At 32.2% G+C, this 18,487-nt stretch overlaps 2 protein-coding genes and 3 long non-coding RNA genes across 5 annotated transcripts; all 5 read right to left on the bottom strand.

The window, feature by feature from the left end:
- Positions 1-1,984: 1,984 nt before the first annotated feature.
- Positions 1,985-2,661, bottom strand: LOC11417936 (uncharacterized). Its single transcript, XR_003010194.2, has 2 exons — positions 2,502-2,661; positions 1,985-2,410 (listed from the first exon to the last, which is right to left on the bottom strand). It is a non-coding gene; the product is annotated as an uncharacterized lncRNA (long non-coding RNA).
- Positions 2,662-6,425: 3,764 nt separating this feature from the next.
- Positions 6,426-8,996, bottom strand: LOC120579359 (DNA-directed RNA polymerase subunit beta'). Its single transcript, XM_039831357.1, has one exon. It carries the CDS (start codon positions 8,280-8,282, stop codon positions 6,588-6,590), a length of 1,695 nt encoding a protein of 564 aa, XP_039687291.1. The 5' UTR covers positions 8,283-8,996; the 3' UTR covers positions 6,426-6,587.
- An 803-nt stretch (positions 8,997-9,799) lies between these two features.
- LOC25489162 (uncharacterized) lies at positions 9,800-10,476 on the bottom strand. The gene is made up of 2 exons (XR_003009992.2): positions 10,317-10,476; positions 9,800-10,225 (listed from the first exon to the last, which is right to left on the bottom strand). It is a non-coding gene; the product is annotated as an uncharacterized lncRNA (long non-coding RNA).
- A 4,042-nt stretch (positions 10,477-14,518) lies between these two features.
- Positions 14,519-16,810, bottom strand: LOC120579358 (DNA-directed RNA polymerase subunit beta'). Its single transcript, XM_039831356.1, has one exon. It carries the CDS (start codon positions 16,095-16,097, stop codon positions 14,658-14,660), a length of 1,440 nt encoding a protein of 479 aa, XP_039687290.1. The 5' UTR covers positions 16,098-16,810; the 3' UTR covers positions 14,519-14,657.
- An 882-nt stretch (positions 16,811-17,692) lies between these two features.
- On the bottom strand, positions 17,693-18,285 carry LOC11408265 (uncharacterized). Its single transcript, XR_003009991.2, has 2 exons — positions 18,129-18,285; positions 17,693-18,037 (listed from the first exon to the last, which is right to left on the bottom strand). It is a non-coding gene; the product is annotated as an uncharacterized lncRNA (long non-coding RNA).
- Between the last annotated feature and the right edge of the window lie 202 nt (positions 18,286-18,487).

Below are 18,487 nucleotides of genomic sequence, written 5' to 3'. Positions count from 1 at the left end.
AATAAAAAGTTTACCAATAAATCAAATGTCAAGATTGCATAAATATAAGACAGAATATTTTCGATTCATATGCAATCTAAATTATGAAGATCATACTATTTAGCTAAATAGTGAGCAGCTTTGGTTGGCTTCACGCTTAACATGCTTAAAATTTAAACTACGAAGACATACATTAAAGACCATATTGTTGGAGAGCATTTAACACCAAGACCATATTAGAAGCATTTGATTCTGCTATAAGATTCAGAAAAGACATGTCTTTCATAAATTCCAAAACCTTCCGCATAGCTAAGGCTTCTGCAACCTTTGAATCTGATAATAAAAAGACTTGCAAACAATTAGCAGTAATACCCACCAGTATAAACAAATTAAAAAAATAGAAAATAGTTTGAAGGGGGTTATGGTCTATGCTGGTCTCCCTTATAACTTCACCCCTGATTGAGACACTTTCTCAACATTTACTTGTATCTCTCTTAAGCCTCACATAAGGGTTTTAATGTACATTGGGAGAATAAAACTATTATATCTTGTCTTACATGTTGTGGGAAAAGAATCTTAGAATTAATTATGTTGTTGTCTCATCAAACATTGAATTAAGGTCGAATATGGTACAATTATCTTATCTATCTCTTATCATAACCAATTAAACGAGTCCTAATAGTATATGAAAATTAATCTTATGTAAAAAAATGGCAAAATTACACTAATAATTTCTTAACTTAATTTTAGGTAATGTTTTGGTCCTTTATCTTATTTTTTTTCTTCCCATTTCAATCCTTTATCTTTTTAAATGTTAACAATATTATCCTTTTTCTACAAAAACCCAGCAAATTCATAACAAAAAACTCATATCTTCATCATAATAAAACCCAGAAATACATATCTTCATAAAATCCCCTTCACCATTTCTGTTTTCCTATATCATATTTGTGCGCTCTATCATCATTTCATGCTGAAAATGAATCACATTTCCAACCTCTTATACAACCTACACCAATTCAGCTCTTCCCCAACAACATCACCACCATCTATCAACCCACTTCTCTCAATTAAATAAACTCAAACCCTTACTGTCAATTTGCCTTACTGCCACTTTGCCTTTGTGAAAGAGAGAGTTCTGAATTACAAACCTGGAGCTTATTATTGCTTTTGGGTTTTGAATGCTTAATGGTTTTGGAGTGTTGGTTTTGTGTGCTAAATGCACCTACCCTCAGAACACTTATTCATATCTTTTGTTAATTTTGATAATCAGTACGTTTATGTGAAACAAAAACTGAAGTTGAATGCATTTTTTTCTCTCTGGAATTTTTATAAATATCTGGGTTTTTGGTATTTGTTGATGAAAATATAGGTTTATTGATGAACAACTTATTTTTGTTATGAATTTGTTGGGTTTTTGTAGAAAAGGGATAATAGTGTTAACATTTAAAAAGATAAAGGATTAAAAAAATAAGATAAAGGACCAAAACGTTACCTAAAATTAAGTTAAGGGACACTATTAATGTAATTTTGCCAAAAAAATTTGTTTATGTATGCATATCATAATATCGTAGGTAAAAAATGTTTATGTATGCATATCATAATATCTTAGGTAAAATTAAACCCAACTTTCATTGCTTCTTTGTTTTTCTTTCTAATTGATTGAAGCAAATTCATCTTCACACATCTTGTTTAAATGTGCATGATTAAATTTAAGATTTTAATTACCCTATTAGCTTAGAAAATCTCCTAATGAAGAAAGAAATAAAACACTATTTTCCATCTATTATTTGAAGATATTTCTTTTCCCTCTATCCTTGATTTGTATATCTATATTTCATTATAGGTTTTTATGATTATATTTTTTTAGTAACACCTGGTTGTGTTTATTAAGGTAAAACATGTTTTTATGACTTGATATTTGCATATATGCAACAAAAAAAACAATTAAACACACACCTAGAGAAGTACATAGAGACACCCTTATATTCTAGATTGATTTTGATTGAGAGTAAATAAGATTTTATGTTATTTTAATAAGATAAAAAAATACAACACATATCTAGGTGGAAAACTCAACGACATGTAATTGAGAAGGAAATTTCTTTTGATTTTAGTAATTAATTAATAACAAGGGTACGTAGAAAAGATATTTAAAGGCCACATGTATAATTTATAATTTTATTAATAGCCTATTATGATTTCCACATCTATGGTGAAAATATATAAGCAACCCAATATTAAAGGTATTTTTCATTGTTCCATTTTGAACCAAAACCAACCACCAGTGCAGCTTAAACGGGACTTCCGGTACATGCACACATACGGGAAACACACTCCGACTTAAAATCTATCATATACTTGAAGTCGGCAATTAACTGTTCACACAGAGTCTGTGGACAATCAACATCATCGTTACAAGGAATACCCGCTGTATTGAAGGAAAAAGAACAAAATAATGTTACTAAAACGAGATAAAAAGAAATAAAAGGAAATTTCAAGAGTATGAAAAATTAGCTCACAAACAATTTCCGTTGCAACAAGAAATAGGGTATAAAACACAATTATAACATAAACAAGCTTGACAAGTTTAGCCATATTTCTCGCCTTTTGCATATAACAAATAGAATGTGGTTTTACAATTTATAAAGATTATGATATCGTTTCATCAGCTAAAAAGTCACTTATGCAATTATAAAAATTAGCGTAAAGATGGGCACTTACGTGCCCGTATTTTCACTCTTTTTACCGCGTTAAAATTTGAAAATTATGAATTATATTTTTTTTTTATGAAATTTTGATTTTGATTAAAACTAAAAATATAAATTTTTGTTGCTTTCTAGGTATAACAAACCAAATTAAACATGATTATTTATTTCAATAACACCAACAACAATCTTTATTATAGAAAAAGTTGTTTAAAGATGTAATTGGAAAAAATTAAATATAAATATACTCATTTAGTTTGTTACACTTTTTAAATGATAAAGAAAAAAAAAACACACACACACATATATATATATATATATATATATATATATTCATATCGTATTTGTTACGTTTTTTTAATATTTAAATTTATTCTTGTCTATTTATTATATGTATTATTTGTATTGAAAATTGATGACATTTTTAGAAAGAAAAATTCAACCCAAAAGTGTTGAAAGGAGGTAGTTTTCTTTATGTATATTATAGATACTTTTTAAAATTAGAATAATTATTAAATATCTCTTAAATGCATCAATGTGTTCAATTTGTTTCTTTATCATGCTTAGTAAGGAGGTCATATAAAAAACTCATCAATGATAAGGATTCATGCTATTTTATTTTAACAAATATCCATTATTTTGACCTTTCATGATATAAAAAGAAAAAAACACAAAAGAGAAATAATACTGTTTGGCCGTGGCAAAGTTATTTATAGAAATATGAACCCAATAGGTGACAACATATTTTTGCATTGATTGAGCGTATTGTAGGATCAACCGTTAGCTATAGAATATAGTTTTATCGATTGTGATCGCTTCATGTGAGCCCTATATAGGCTATGCTATATCAGGTTTATAATATATAACAATTAATTTAAATAGAGGACACAGTTAGCTTAAATATTGAACATAATTTGAATCATCTCTATTCATTTTGTTGGAATTAATTAACAGTTAACTCACGTTCAATTATTCTAAGTAGATTATGCTTTAGTAGACAAATCTTACGCAACAACAGTAAAACTAGTAGCATAAAGATAAATAACTAAAATAAAGACTTTACATAAATTATCCAACAACCAGAATAGAGGTTAATCTTAGAACCCAAGCCTAAAAAGATTTAGTTACCCATGGTAACTAAAGAGAAATTATAAAAGAAATAAAAATACTCTAGAAAAATTTGGAGTGAAGAGAGAGAATCCTCCCTAGATGCATAGTGACTGCATTCCTCTTGAACCACTTCGTTATGAATGAGAAATTGTGAATGAGGAATGCGGTATTTATAGGGGGAGTTTCTGTAACACTCCGTTTTCCCAATATAAAAATTTCTTAAAACATTTATCAGAGTAAGCATCGTAAACAACGGGATATCACATATAACATAATCCAAAACAGTTAAATAATAATTTAACCAAATAACTTAAACATTGCAGCGGAAATTATATCATAATCCATAAAACGTTTCGGCACGCAGGCCCCATCAAAATATTTCAAATCATAATTGATAATATTATAAAAATAACATATTAGTTACGTAAGAGAATGAAGCATGCATAACATAAAACCCCATCCCGTTACGTATCAGAGCGACCTAGACGACACAGCGAGGCAAGGCCACTCACAACGGCAAACTGCACACTAAGCACGATCACCTGCAAGTTACCCATACGAAGGGCAACATTTTCAAGCAGAAGGGGTGAGATTTCATAACAAAATAATATTAATCAATGTAATTCGAATCATAAATTAACATTAACATCATATTCAATCTTAAACAACTTTGCATATTTGATAAACAATTATCACGTAATCACATATTCAATCATCATCAACAACATAGCATCTTAGACACGACAATGCGACAATGCTCTTAGACTCCTTATATGCATGTGGTACCAATCGTCATCATAAGTATTAATATACTTTAAACGTGCGGAGGACAAAGCTCCTAATAAATCGTGCGGAGGACAAAGTTGTTGAGACAAAATCCTTATTTGATGTTTTAAAGATTACAAACATATTATATTTATTTAATCTTGTTATCTACTAATTCGTTTTTGTGAGAATTTGTTTCATGAGAATGAATTGAGAACGTTCTGGCGAAAACGATGAAAATGGAACAGTACATCAAAAGCGAACAAGTCTGCACAGCAAGAAAGCTTGGCTGATTATGTCTATTGGGCCATAAGAAAAGCTTTAAGCCCATTTGAAAAAGTAAAGCCCATTAAATGGATAAGATCACATGGCTTACTTAAGCATGACATCACTAGAGCAAAAGGACATGACATCATCAGAAGTGGGCTGCAAGTTATACAGCTCATCACAGCTGGTTATCTCATGCGCAAGCAAAGCAACAGTGCTTTCTAAGTCAGGCAAATCAGAAAGAACATTCTGAGAACGTTCTGGCTATTTTAAAGAAGAAAAGAGAAATCAATTGAGACTTTGGACAGCTATCAAAAACGTGTCCAACAGCTCTATTTTCTCCCTTGGTACCAAGACACTCCTCACCTATAAATACAAGGGCCTTTGAAGGTCATAAGCAAGAGTTTTGCAAGCTAATATCTCTCAAAGTGAAAATCATCACTACAAACAAAGCTCTTCACAAACAAAGCAAATTCCAAGCTCTCTCACTATATCTCTTGGATCATCTCTCTTGAATTTGCCTCTTGTAAAACTCAAACAAAGATTTGAGTATTTATTCGATCCAAAACAAATCTCTTCATACAAAGAGTGTTGTATTTCTCAAAGTCTATTGGGCTTAATAGTTTTGAGATAGAAAATTCCAACCTTTCTTTTGCTAGTGTGCAAAGAATTGTATAAGCCTGCTGAGGTTGATAATACAGAGGTTACGGACTGATCTGGTGTGATCAAGATATTGTAGTGCTAGTCAGAAGTTTCTGTTAGCAAGAAAACTATAGTGGATAATCTCACACGAGGTGTGGGGACTGGAAGTAGCCGGGTTTGGTGAACCAGGATAACTCTCCTGTGTTATTCTTCTCTCTCTCTCTCTCTATCTCTATCTCTCTCTTTATTTAAAGTTACACAACACACACACACATTATTTTATTAATCTCCAGAACATTCTGGTCCTTGCTAAAATAATCTTTTAACTTAACATCATTTTTCTCATTCTGTTTATAATCAGTCTTCAGAATGTTCTGTTCTAAATTCAATTAATTGTTATATACTCTAATCTTGTTAAGCTAACATACACCAAGATTATTCTTGAGTATATAAATCTAAACTTAAGTTTCAGGAATAATTTTTAAAAGGGTCACAATTCAAACCCCCCCTTTCTTGTGACGTTTATTGCTACTTTAATTGGTATCAGAGCCCGGGCTCTACAAAAACACCTAACAAGTGTTGGAGGAAAAGATTCAGGAAGAAGGCAATGTCAAAAGAAAAGTACATACCAGAAGGTCTATCATGCACAAGACCACCATTCTTCAATGGAAAGAACTATTATTTCTGGAAAGGAAAAATGAAACTATTCCTCAGATCCCAAGACGTGGATATGTGGAAAATAATCACAAATGGAGAACATATACCTATGACAACTGATGCAACAACAAAGGTGGATACACTCACACCAGAAGCATCATGGTCAAAGGAAGATAAAGAAAAAGTACTTCTAAACTCCAAAGCTCGACTCTTTCTATCATGCGCACTAAGCATGGAAGAAAGTGAAAGACTAGATTGGCCCGTTCTGCCATAAGTACCTCCATATTCCACTCAGTGGGATTCGGTTCGACAATGAATTTGAGTGAATGATTGGAAAACTTCCTTTTCTTTATGTTTATTCACGTAGAAAATAGAAAAGATGCTAGTTGACCTGAATTTACGCCAGTATCATAACATAAATTTACCTAGCTTGGATATCAACACTAACCATCTATATGATTAGATACCATATGAATAGGCTCGAGAAAAACCTTGTATAGCTTCTTCAATTTCTCGATAAAAAGAAATATGACCAACAGTGGTTCTAATGTATATACAACGAATTTCTTTTTTTATACTTCTTATTACTAAATAATGCCCATAAATTTCATAATAGGTACCAAAAGATTCATAGTGAACTTCGATAGGAACTTCTCTTGAAGACATAATGCATTGATCTATTCGCCACCGGAGCCAAAAAGGACTATCTAAATTTATTCTTTTCTGTCGATAAGCTCCAATTGCATCATAGGAATTGCAAAAAAAGGGTTCTTTTTTTTTCATATACTTAGAGTTATTATTGCTAATTTTTTCATTTTTAGAATTTCGGCAATTAAACGGATTATACCTGTTTGCACAAATACCTCGACGATTTCCGCTAGTTAATACGTAAAGTCCTATAAGCATATCTTGAGTTGGTACGGAAATGGGATCCCCAATAGCCGGAGACAAGAGGTTTGTATGAGAAAACATAAGTAAACGAGCTTCTGCTTGAGCCTCCAAAGATAAAGGCACATGAACAGCCATTTGATCCCCATCAAAGTCTGCATTGAATCCCTTACACACTAATGGATGTAAACAAATAGCACGTCCTTCTACTAAAATAGGTTGAAATGCCTGTATGCCCAATCTATGCAAAGTAGGCGCTCTATTCAGCAATACTGGATGCCCCCGCATAACTTCTTGAAGTATTTCCCATACAATCGGTTCTTTTTCCCGTATTTTACTCTTAGCAACTCCTATGTTCGAAGCAAAATGTTTTCGAATTAAACCACGAATTAGAAATGTCTGAAATAGCTCTATTGCTATTTCGCGGGGCAATCCACATCGATGTAATGAAAGTGATGGACCTACGACAATAACAGAACGCCCCGAATAATCAACTCGTTTTCCAAGCAGAGTCTCTCGAAATCTTCCCTCTTTGCCCTCAATTATATCTGAAAACGATTTGTAAACTTTATTATGACCGTCCCTCATTGGTTGTCCGCGGATTCCATTATCAAGGAGTGTATCCACGGCTTCTTGTACCAATTTTTCTTGACACATTACTAATTCCCCTGGTGTAGATCTACTTGTTGTTAATAGGTCAATAAGAGTATTGTTCCGATAGATAACTCTTCTATAGAGTTCATTAATATCCGAACTCATTAGTTTCCCTCCATCTATTTGAATAATTGGTCTCAATTCGGGAGGAAGAACTGGTAAGAGAGATAAAACCATCCATTCTGGTTCTATATTTGTTCGGATAAAGTGCTTAACTAATTCCATGCGTCGAACCAAAAAATTCTTTCTTCTTCCTACTTTTCGATCTTCCCATTCATTTTCATTTTCATTGTCGGCGGATCCCTCTTCTCCTAATTCTTTCCATTCTACCAACGAAGAATCCATAATAATTCTTAAATCCAAATCAACTAATTGTTCTCGTATAGCACCTGCTCCACTAGAAATTTCTCTATTTCGAAATGTATCGAAACCTTGAGTAGCAAAAAAGAGTGGGATACTGTATTTCCAAGATTGGATTTCGTATTCGAATGAACCTCGTAATCGTAAGAAAGTAGGTTTTTTAACTACGGGCCTAGCAAACGAAAAATTTGGATAGGATCCAATAAGATGGATCTCCCCCTTTGAAAATCGGACGTGAGGGTTTCCTCTCATCCGGCTAAAGTATTTACACACAATAAAGATAAAGAAAGTGGTTTCCGTTTTCAAATTTTTGAAAACCTCTAAATCTAAAATAAAAAAGGTTTACTCTTTACTCAAGTTATCAATACAGACGAAGCAACATTTCATTGATACATTCTTCTTTGTTTCTGAATTCTTTATGCAATTCGAAATTACGACAGAAATTCAATGTAAAATTCTTGAGTAGTCTACCTCCCTTCGAACGAAGAATCCTTTAAAATATACTTTTTAATAAAAAAAAGGAATATCCTCGAATTCATAAGAGATTTCTTTGTCTATGTATCATACCATTTGATCTTTTAGGTCAAGACGTCACCTCGACGGTTATGCCACGATGTCTTTAAGCCTATATGCGATAGATAGACTTCGGCAATCATGATATATTATATTTTATTCTTTGAACTTAATTTAAGTTCTTAAAAAAAAAAGAGATGAAATAATTAATTCCACAAAAAAATAATTTTTTTTTTTTCACAAGGTACGTACGGTTATAAATAAATATTTATTTGTTACTGAATTGACCATAGACCAATTCCCTTATTGATTTGGGAGTATTCAATACACCCATGAATTCTGAGCTTCATGTTACTCATCCCAAGAGACATGCCAGATAGAGGACATTCCAATTTAATTGAATGGAATGACAGTTTCTCATTTGAAATCTGTACAATAAGAATTTTTATCAAATCACACATCGCAGTATACTAGACCTTCTAATTCTTTAAGAGGTTTATCTAAAAGGCTCGCAATATAACTAGGAAGACGTTTCAAATACCATACATGGGTTACTGGACATGCTAGTTTTATATACCCCATTTGATACCTACGTACCCGAGAATCAACAAATTCTACTCCGCATTGTTCACAAAATTTGGGTTGGTCTTTTTTATCTCCGATTACTCGATAATTTCCACAAGCACAAATCCCACTTTTTATAGGCCCAAAAATTCGTTCACAAAATAATCCATCTTTTTCAGGCTTATTGGTTTTGTAATGAAGAGTATAGGGTTTTGTTACCTCTCCAACAATTTCTCCATTAGGTAGGATTTTTTTTGCCCAAGCACTTATTTGTTCAGGAGAAACTGATCCAATTCGAAGGTGTTGATGTTTATACTGATCAATCATAGAATAAAATTTCTGATTCAGTCCAATTAAACTTCCTTCCTTTGAATCTGGAAGTCTTTCTCAGATACAAGGAAATGATTCAGTTCCAGAGCCAAAGATCGTAGTTCTCGTAATGAAGAAAGAAATAAAACACTATTTTCCATCTATTATTTGAAGATATTTCTTTTCCCTCTATCCTTGATTTGTATATCTATATTTCATTATAGGTTTTTATGATTATATTTTTTTAGTAACACCTGGTTGTGTTTATTAAGGTAAAACATGTTTTTATGACTTGATATTTGCATATATGCAACAAAAAAAACAATTAAACACACACCTAGAGAAGTACATAGAGACACCCTTATATTCTAGATTGATTTTGATTGAGAGTAAATAAGATTTTATGTTATTTTAATAAGATAAAAAAATACAACACATATCTAGGTGGAAAACTCAACGACATGTAATTGAGAAGGAAATTTCTTTTGATTTTAGTAATTAATTAATAACAAGGGTACGTAGAAAAGATATTTAAAGGCCACATGTATAATTTATAATTTTATTAATAGCCTATTATGATTTCCACATCTATGGTGAAAATATATAAGCAACCCAATATTAAAGGTATTTTTCATTGTTCCATTTTGAACCAAAACCAACCACCAGTGCAGCTTAAACGGGACTTCCGGTACATGCACACATACGGGAAACACACTCCGACTTAAAATCTATCATATACTTGAAGTCGGCAATTAACTGTTCACACAGAGTCTGTGGACAATCAACATCATCGTTACAAGGAATACCCGCTGTATTGAAGGAAAAAGAACAAAATAATGTTACTAAAACGAGATAAAAAGAAATAAAAGGAAATTTCAAGAGTATGAAAAATTAGCTCACAAACAATTTCCGTTGCAACAAGAAATAGGGTATAAAACACAATTATAACATAAACAAGCTTGACAAGTTTAGCCATATTTCTCGCCTTTTGCATATAACAAATAGAATGTGGTTTTACAATTTATAAAGATTATGATATCGTTTCATCAGCTAAAAAGTCACTTATGCAATTATAAAAATTAGCGTAAAGATGGGCACTTACGTGCCCGTATTTTCACTCTTTTTACCGCGTTAAAATTTGAAAATTATGAATTATATTTTTTTTTTTATGAAATTTTGATTTTGATTAAAACTAAAAATATAAATTTTTGTTGCTTTCTAGGTATAACAAACCAAATTAAACATGATTATTTATTTCAATAACACCAACAACAATCTTTATTATAGAAAAAGTTGTTTAAAGATGTAATTGGAAAAAATTAAATATAAATATACTCATTTAGTTTGTTACACTTTTTAAATGATAAAGAAAAAAAAAACACACACACACATATATATATATATATATATATATATATATTCATATCGTATTTGTTACGTTTTTTTAATATTTAAATTTATTCTTGTCTATTTATTATATGTATTATTTGTATTGAAAATTGATGACATTTTTAGAAAGAAAAATTCAACCCAAAAGTGTTGAAAGGAGGTAGTTTTCTTTATGTATATTATAGATACTTTTTAAAATTAGAATAATTATTAAATATCTCTTAAATGCATCAATGTGTTCAATTTGTTTCTTTATCATGCTTAGTAAGGAGGTCATATAAAAAACTCATCAATGATAAGGATTCATGCTATTTTATTTTAACAAATATCCATTATTTTGACCTTTCATGATATAAAAAGAAAAAAACACAAAAGAGAAATAATACTGTTTGGCCGTGGCAAAGTTATTTATAGAAATATGAACCCAATAGGTGACAACATATTTTTGCATTGATTGAGCGTATTGTAGGATCAACCGTTAGCTATAGAATATAGTTTTATCGATTGTGATCGCTTCATGTGAGCCCTATATAGGCTATGCTATATCAGGTTTATAATATATAACAATTAATTTAAATAGAGGACACAGTTAGCTTAAATATTGAACATAATTTGAATCATCTCTATTCATTTTGTTGGAATTAATTAACAGTTAACTCACGTTCAATTATTCTAAGTAGATTATGCTTTAGTAGACAAATCTTACGCAACAACAGTAAAACTAGTAGCATAAAGATAAATAACTAAAATAAAGACTTTACATAAATTATCCAACAACCAGAATAGAGGTTAATCTTAGAACCCAAGCCTAAAAAGATTTAGTTACCCATGGTAACTAAAGAGAAATTATAAAAGAAATAAAAATACTCTAGAAAAATTTGGAGTGAAGAGAGAGAATCCTCCCTAGATGCATAGTGACTGCATTCCTCTTGAACCACTTCGTTATGAATGAGAAATTGTGAATGAGGAATGCGGTATTTATAGGGGGAGTTTCTGTAACACTCCGTTTTCCCAATATAAAAATTTCTTAAAACATTTATCAGAGTAAGCATCGTAAACAACGGGATATCACATATAACATAATCCAAAACAGTTAAATAATAATTTAACCAAATAACTTAAACATTGCAGCGGAAATTATATCATAATCCATAAAACGTTTCGGCACGCAGGCCCCATCAAAATATTTCAAATCATAATTGATAATATTATAAAAATAACATATTAGTTACGTAAGAGAATGAAGCATGCATAACATAAAACCCCATCCCGTTACGTATCAGAGCGACCTAGACGACACAGCGAGGCAAGGCCACTCACAACGGCAAACTGCACACTAAGCACGATCACCTGCAAGTTACCCATACGAAGGGCAACATTTTCAAGCAGAAGGGGTGAGATTTCATAACAAAATAATATTAATCAATGTAATTCGAATCATAAATTAACATTAACATCATATTCAATCTTAAACAACTTTGCATATTTGATAAACAATTATCACGTAATCACATATTCAATCATCATCAACAACATAGCATCTTAGACACGACAATGCGACAATGCTCTTAGACTCCTTATATGCATGTGGTACCAATCGTCATCATAAGTATTAATATACTTTAAACGTGCGGAGGACAAAGCTCCTAATAAATCGTGCGGAGGACAAAGTTGTTGAGACAAAATCCTTATTTGATGTTTTAAAGATTACAAACATATTATATTTATTTAATCTTGTTATCTACTAATTCGTTTTTGTGAGAATTTGTTTCATGAGAATGAATTGAGAACGTTCTGGCGAAAACGATGAAAATGGAACAGTACATCAAAAGCGAACAAGTCTGCACAGCAAGAAAGCTTGGCTGATTATGTCTATTGGGCCATAAGAAAAGCTTTAAGCCCATTTGAAAAAGTAAAGCCCATTAAATGGATAAGATCACATGGCTTACTTAAGCATGACATCACTAGAGCAAAAGGACATGACATCATCAGAAGTGGGCTGCAAGTTATACAGCTCATCACAGCTGGTTATCTCATGCGCAAGCAAAGCAACAGTGCTTTCTAAGTCAGGCAAATCAGAAAGAACATTCTGAGAACGTTCTGGCTATTTTAAAGAAGAAAAGAGAAATCAATTGAGACTTTGGACAGCTATCAAAAACGTGTCCAACAGCTCTATTTTCTCCCTTGGTACCAAGACACTCCTCACCTATAAATACAAGGGCCTTTGAAGGTCATAAGCAAGAGTTTTGCAAGCTAATATCTCTCAAAGTGAAAATCATCACTACAAACAAAGCTCTTCACAAACAAAGCAAATTCCAAGCTCTCTCACTATATCTCTTGGATCATCTCTCTTGAATTTGCCTCTTGTAAAACTCAAACAAAGATTTGAGTATTTATTCGATCCAAAACAAATCTCTTCATACAAAGAGTGTTGTATTTCTCAAAGTCTATTGGGCTTAATAGTTTTGAGATAGAAAATTCCAACCTTTCTTTTGCTAGTGTGCAAAGAATTGTATAAGCCTGCTGAGGTTGATAATACAGAGGTTACGGACTGATCTGGTGTGATCAAGATATTGTAGTGCTAGTCAGAAGTTTCTGTTAGCAAGAAAACTATAGTGGATAATCTCACACGAGGTGTGGGGACTGGAAGTAGCCGGGTTTGGTGAACCAGGATAACTCTCCTGTGTTATTCTTCTCTCTCTCTCTCTCTATCTCTATCTCTCTCTTTATTTAAAGTTACACAACACACACACACATTATTTTATTAATCTCCAGAACATTCTGGTCCTTGCTAAAATAATCTTTTAACTTAACATCATTTTTCTCATTCTGTTTATAATCAGTCTTCAGAATGTTCTGTTCTAAATTCAATTAATTGTTATATACTCTAATCTTGTTAAGCTAACATACACCAAGATTATTCTTGAGTATATAAATCTAAACTTAAGTTTCAGGAATAATTTTTAAAAGGGTCACAATTCAAACCCCCCCTTTCTTGTGACGTTTATTGCTACTTTAATTGGTATCAGAGCCCGGGCTCTACAAAAACACCTAACAAGTGTTGGAGGAAAAGATTCAGGAAGAAGGCAATGTCAAAAGAAAAGTACATACCAGAAGGTCTATCATGCACAAGACCACCATTCTTCAATGGAAAGAACTATTATTTCTGGAAAGGAAAAATGAAACTATTCCTCAGATCCCAAGACGTGGATATGTGGAAAATAATCACAAATGGAGAACATATACCTATGACAACTGATGCAACAACAAAGGTGGATACACTCACACCAGAAGCATCATGGTCAAAGGAAGATAAAGAAAAAGTACTTCTAAACTCCAAAGCTCGACTCTTTCTATCATGCGCACTAAGCATGGAAGAAAGTGAAAGACTAGATTGGCCCGTTCTGCCATAAGTACCTCCATATTCCACTCAGTGGGATTCGGTTCGACAATGAATTTGAGTGAATGATTGGAAAACTTCCTTTTCTTTATGTTTATTCACGTAGAAAATAGAAAAGATGCTAGTTGACCTGAATTTACGCCAGTATCATAACATAAATTTACCTAGCTTGGATATCAACACTAACCATCTATATGATTAGATACCATATGAATAGGCTCGAGAAAAACCTTGTATAGCTTCTTCAATTTCTCGATAAAAAGAAATATGACCAACAGTGGTTCTAATGTATATACAACGAATTTCTTTTTTTATACTTCTTATTACTAAATAATGCCCATAAATTTCATAATAGGTACCAAAAGATTCATAGTGAACTTCGATAGGAACTTCTCTTGAAGACATAATGCATTGATCTATTCGCCACCGGAGCCAAAAAGGACTATCTAAATTTATTCTTTTCTGTCGATAAGCTCCAATTGCATCATAGGAATTGCAAAAAAAGGGTTCTTTTTTTTCATATACTTAGAGTTATTATTGCTAATTTTTTCATTTTTAGAATTTCGGCAATTAAACGGATTATACCTGTTTGCACAAATACCTCGACGATTTCCGCTAGTTAATACGTAAAGTCCTATAAGCATATCTTGAGTTGGTACGGAAATGGGATCCCCAATAGCCGGAGACAAGAGGTTTGTATGAGAAAACATAAGTAAACGAGCTTCTGCTTGAGCCTCCAAAGATAAAGGCACATGAACAGCCATTTGATCCCCATCAAAGTCTGCATTGAATCCCTTACACACTAATGGATGTAAACAAATAGCACGTCCTTCTACTAAAATAGGTTGAAATGCCTGTATGCCCAATCTATGCAAAGTAGGCGCTCTATTCAGCAATACTGGATGCCCCCGCATAACTTCTTGAAGTATTTCCCATACAATCGGTTCTTTTTCCCGTATTTTACTCTTAGCAACTCCTATGTTCGAAGCAAAATGTTTTCGAATTAAACCACGAATTAGAAATGTCTGAAATAGCTCTATTGCTATTTCGCGGGGCAATCCACATCGATGTAATGAAAGTGATGGACCTACGACAATAACAGAACGCCCCGAATAATCAACTCGTTTTCCAAGCAGAGTCTCTCGAAATCTTCCCTCTTTGCCCTCAATTATATCTGAAAACGATTTGTAAACTTTATTATGACCGTCCCTCATTGGTTGTCCGCGGATTCCATTATCAAGGAGTGTATCCACGGCTTCTTGTACCAATTTTTCTTGACACATTACTAATTCCCCTGGTGTAGATCTACTTGTTGTTAATAGGTCAATAAGAGTATTGTTCCGATAGATAACTCTTCTATAGAGTTCATTAATATCCGAACTCATTAGTTTCCCTCCATCTATTTGAATAATTGGTCTCAATTCGGGAGGAAGAACTGGTAAGAGAGATAAAACCATCCATTCTGGTTCTATATTTGTTCGGATAAAGTGCTTAACTAATTCCATGCGTCGAACCAAAAAATTCTTTCTTCTTCCTACTTTTCGATCTTCCCATTCATTTTCATTTTCATTGTCGGCGGATCCCTCTTCTCCTAATTCTTTCCATTCTACCAACGAAGAATCCATAATAATTCTTAAATCCAAATCAACTAATTGTTCTCGTATAGCACCTGCTCCACTAGAAATTTCTCTATTTCGAAATGTATCGAAACCTTGAGTAGCAAAAAAGAGTGGGATACTGTATTTCCAAGATTGGATTTCGTATTCGAATGAACCTCGTAATCGTAAGAAAGTAGGTTTTTTAACTACGGGCCTAGCAAACGAAAAATTTGGATAGGATCCAATAAGATGGATCTCCCCCTTTGAAAATCGGACGTGAGGGTTTCCTCTCATCCGGCTAAAGTATTTACACACAATAAAGATAAAGAAAGTGGTTTCCGTTTTCAAATTTTTGAAAACCTCTAAATCTAAAATAAAAAAGGTTTACTCTTTACTCAAGTTATCAATACAGACGAAGCAACATTTCATTGATACATTCTTCTTTGTTTCTGAATTCTTTATGCAATTCGAAATTACGACAGAAATTCAATGTAAAATTCTTGAGTAGTCTACCTCCCTTCGAACGAAGAATCCTTTAAAATATACTTTTTAATAAAAAAAGGAATATCCTCGAATTCATAAGAGATTTCTTTGTCTATGTATCATACCATTTGATCTTTTAGGTCAAGACGTCACCTCGACGGTTATGCCACGATGTCTTTAAGCCTATATGCGATAGATAGACTTCGGCAATCATGATATATTATATTTTATTCTTTGAACTTAATTTAAGTTCTTAAAAAAAAAAGAGATGAAATAATTAATTCCACAAAAAAATAATTTTTTTTTTTTCACAAGGTACGTACGGTTATAAATAAATATTTATTTGTTACTGAATTGACCATAGACCAATTCCCTTATTGATTTGGGAGTATTCAATACACCCATGAATTCTGAGCTTCATGTTACTCATCCCAAGAGACATGCCAGATAGAGGACATTCCAATTTAATTGAATGGAATGACAGTTTCTCATTTGAAATCTGTACAATAAGAATTTTTATCAAATCACACATCGCAGTATACTAGACCTTCTAATTCTTTAAGAGGTTTATCTAAAAGGCTCGCAATATAACTAGGAAGACGTTTCAAATACCATACATGGGTTACTGGACATGCTAGTTTTATATACCCCATTTGATACCTACGTACCCGAGAATCAACAAATTCTACTCCGCATTGTTCACAAAATTTGGGTTGGTCTTTTTTATCTCCGATTACTCGATAATTTCCACAAGCACAAATCCCACTTTTTATAGGCCCAAAAATTCGTTCACAAAATAATCCATCTTTTTCAGGCTTATTGGTTTTGTAATGAAGAGTATAGGGTTTTGTTACCTCTCCAACAATTTCTCCATTAGGTAGGATTTTTTTTGCCCAAGCACTTATTTGTTCAGGAGAAACTGATCCAATTCGAAGGTGTTGATGTTTATACTGATCAATCATAGAATAAAATTTCTGATTCAGTCCAATTAAACTTCCTTCCTTTGAATCTGGAAGTCTTTCTCAGATACAAGGAAATGATTCAGTTCCAGAGCCAAAGATCGTAGTTCTCGTAATGAAGAAAGAAATAAAACACTATTTTCCATCTATTATTTGAAGATATTTCTTTTCCCTCTATCCTTGATTTGTATATCTATATTTCATTATAGGTTTTTATGATTATATTTTTTAGTAACACCTGGTTGTGTTTATTAAGGTAAAACATGTTTTTATGACTTGATATTTGCATATATGCAACAAAAAAAACAATTAAACACACACCTAGAGAAGTACATAGAGACACCCTTATATTCTAGATTGATTTTGATTGAGAGTAAATAAGATTTTATGTTATTTTAATAAGATAAAAAATACAACACATATCTAGGTGGAAAACTCAACGACATGTAATTGAGAAGGAAATTTCTTTTGATTTTAGTAATTAATTAATAACAAGGGTACGTAGAAAAGATATTTAAAGGCCACATGTATAATTTATAATTTTATTAATAGCCTATTATGATTTCCACATCTATGGTGAAAATATATAAGCAACCCAATATTAAAGGTATTTTTCATTGTTCCATTTTGAACCAAAACCAACCACCAGTGCAGCTTAAACGGGACTTCCGGTACATGCACACATACGGGAAACACACTCCGACTTAAAATCTATCATATACTTGAAGTCGGCAATTAACTGTTCACACAGAGTCTGTGGACAATCAACATCATCGTTACAAGGAATACCCGCTGTATTGAAGGAAAAAGAACAAAATAATGTTACTAAAACGAGATAAAAAGAAATAAAAGGAAATTTCAAGAGTATGAAAAATTAGCTCACAAACAATTTCCGTTGCAACAAGAAATAGGGTATAAAACACAATTATAACATAAACAAGCTTGACAAGTTTAGCCATATTTCTCGCCTTTTGCATATAACAAATAGAATGTGGTTTTACAATTTATAAAGATTATGATATCGTTTCATCAGCTAAAAAGTCACTTATGCAATTATAAAATTAGCGTAAAGATGGGCACTTACGTGCCCGTATTTTCACTCTTTTTACCGCGTTAAAATTTGAAAATTATGAATTATATTTTTTTTTTATGAAATTTTGATTTTGATTAAAACTAAAAATATAAATTTTTGTTGCTTTCTAGGTATAACAAACCAAATTAAACATGATTATTTATTTCAAT

This window comes from Medicago truncatula, chromosome 3 (genome assembly GCF_003473485.1).
Source record: "Medicago truncatula cultivar Jemalong A17 chromosome 3, MtrunA17r5.0-ANR, whole genome shotgun sequence".
In the NCBI taxonomy this organism is placed as follows: domain Eukaryota; kingdom Viridiplantae; phylum Streptophyta; class Magnoliopsida; order Fabales; family Fabaceae; genus Medicago; species Medicago truncatula.
Note: the sequence above shows the minus strand (reverse complement) of the source record. Positions and strands in the feature narration are given on the sequence as shown.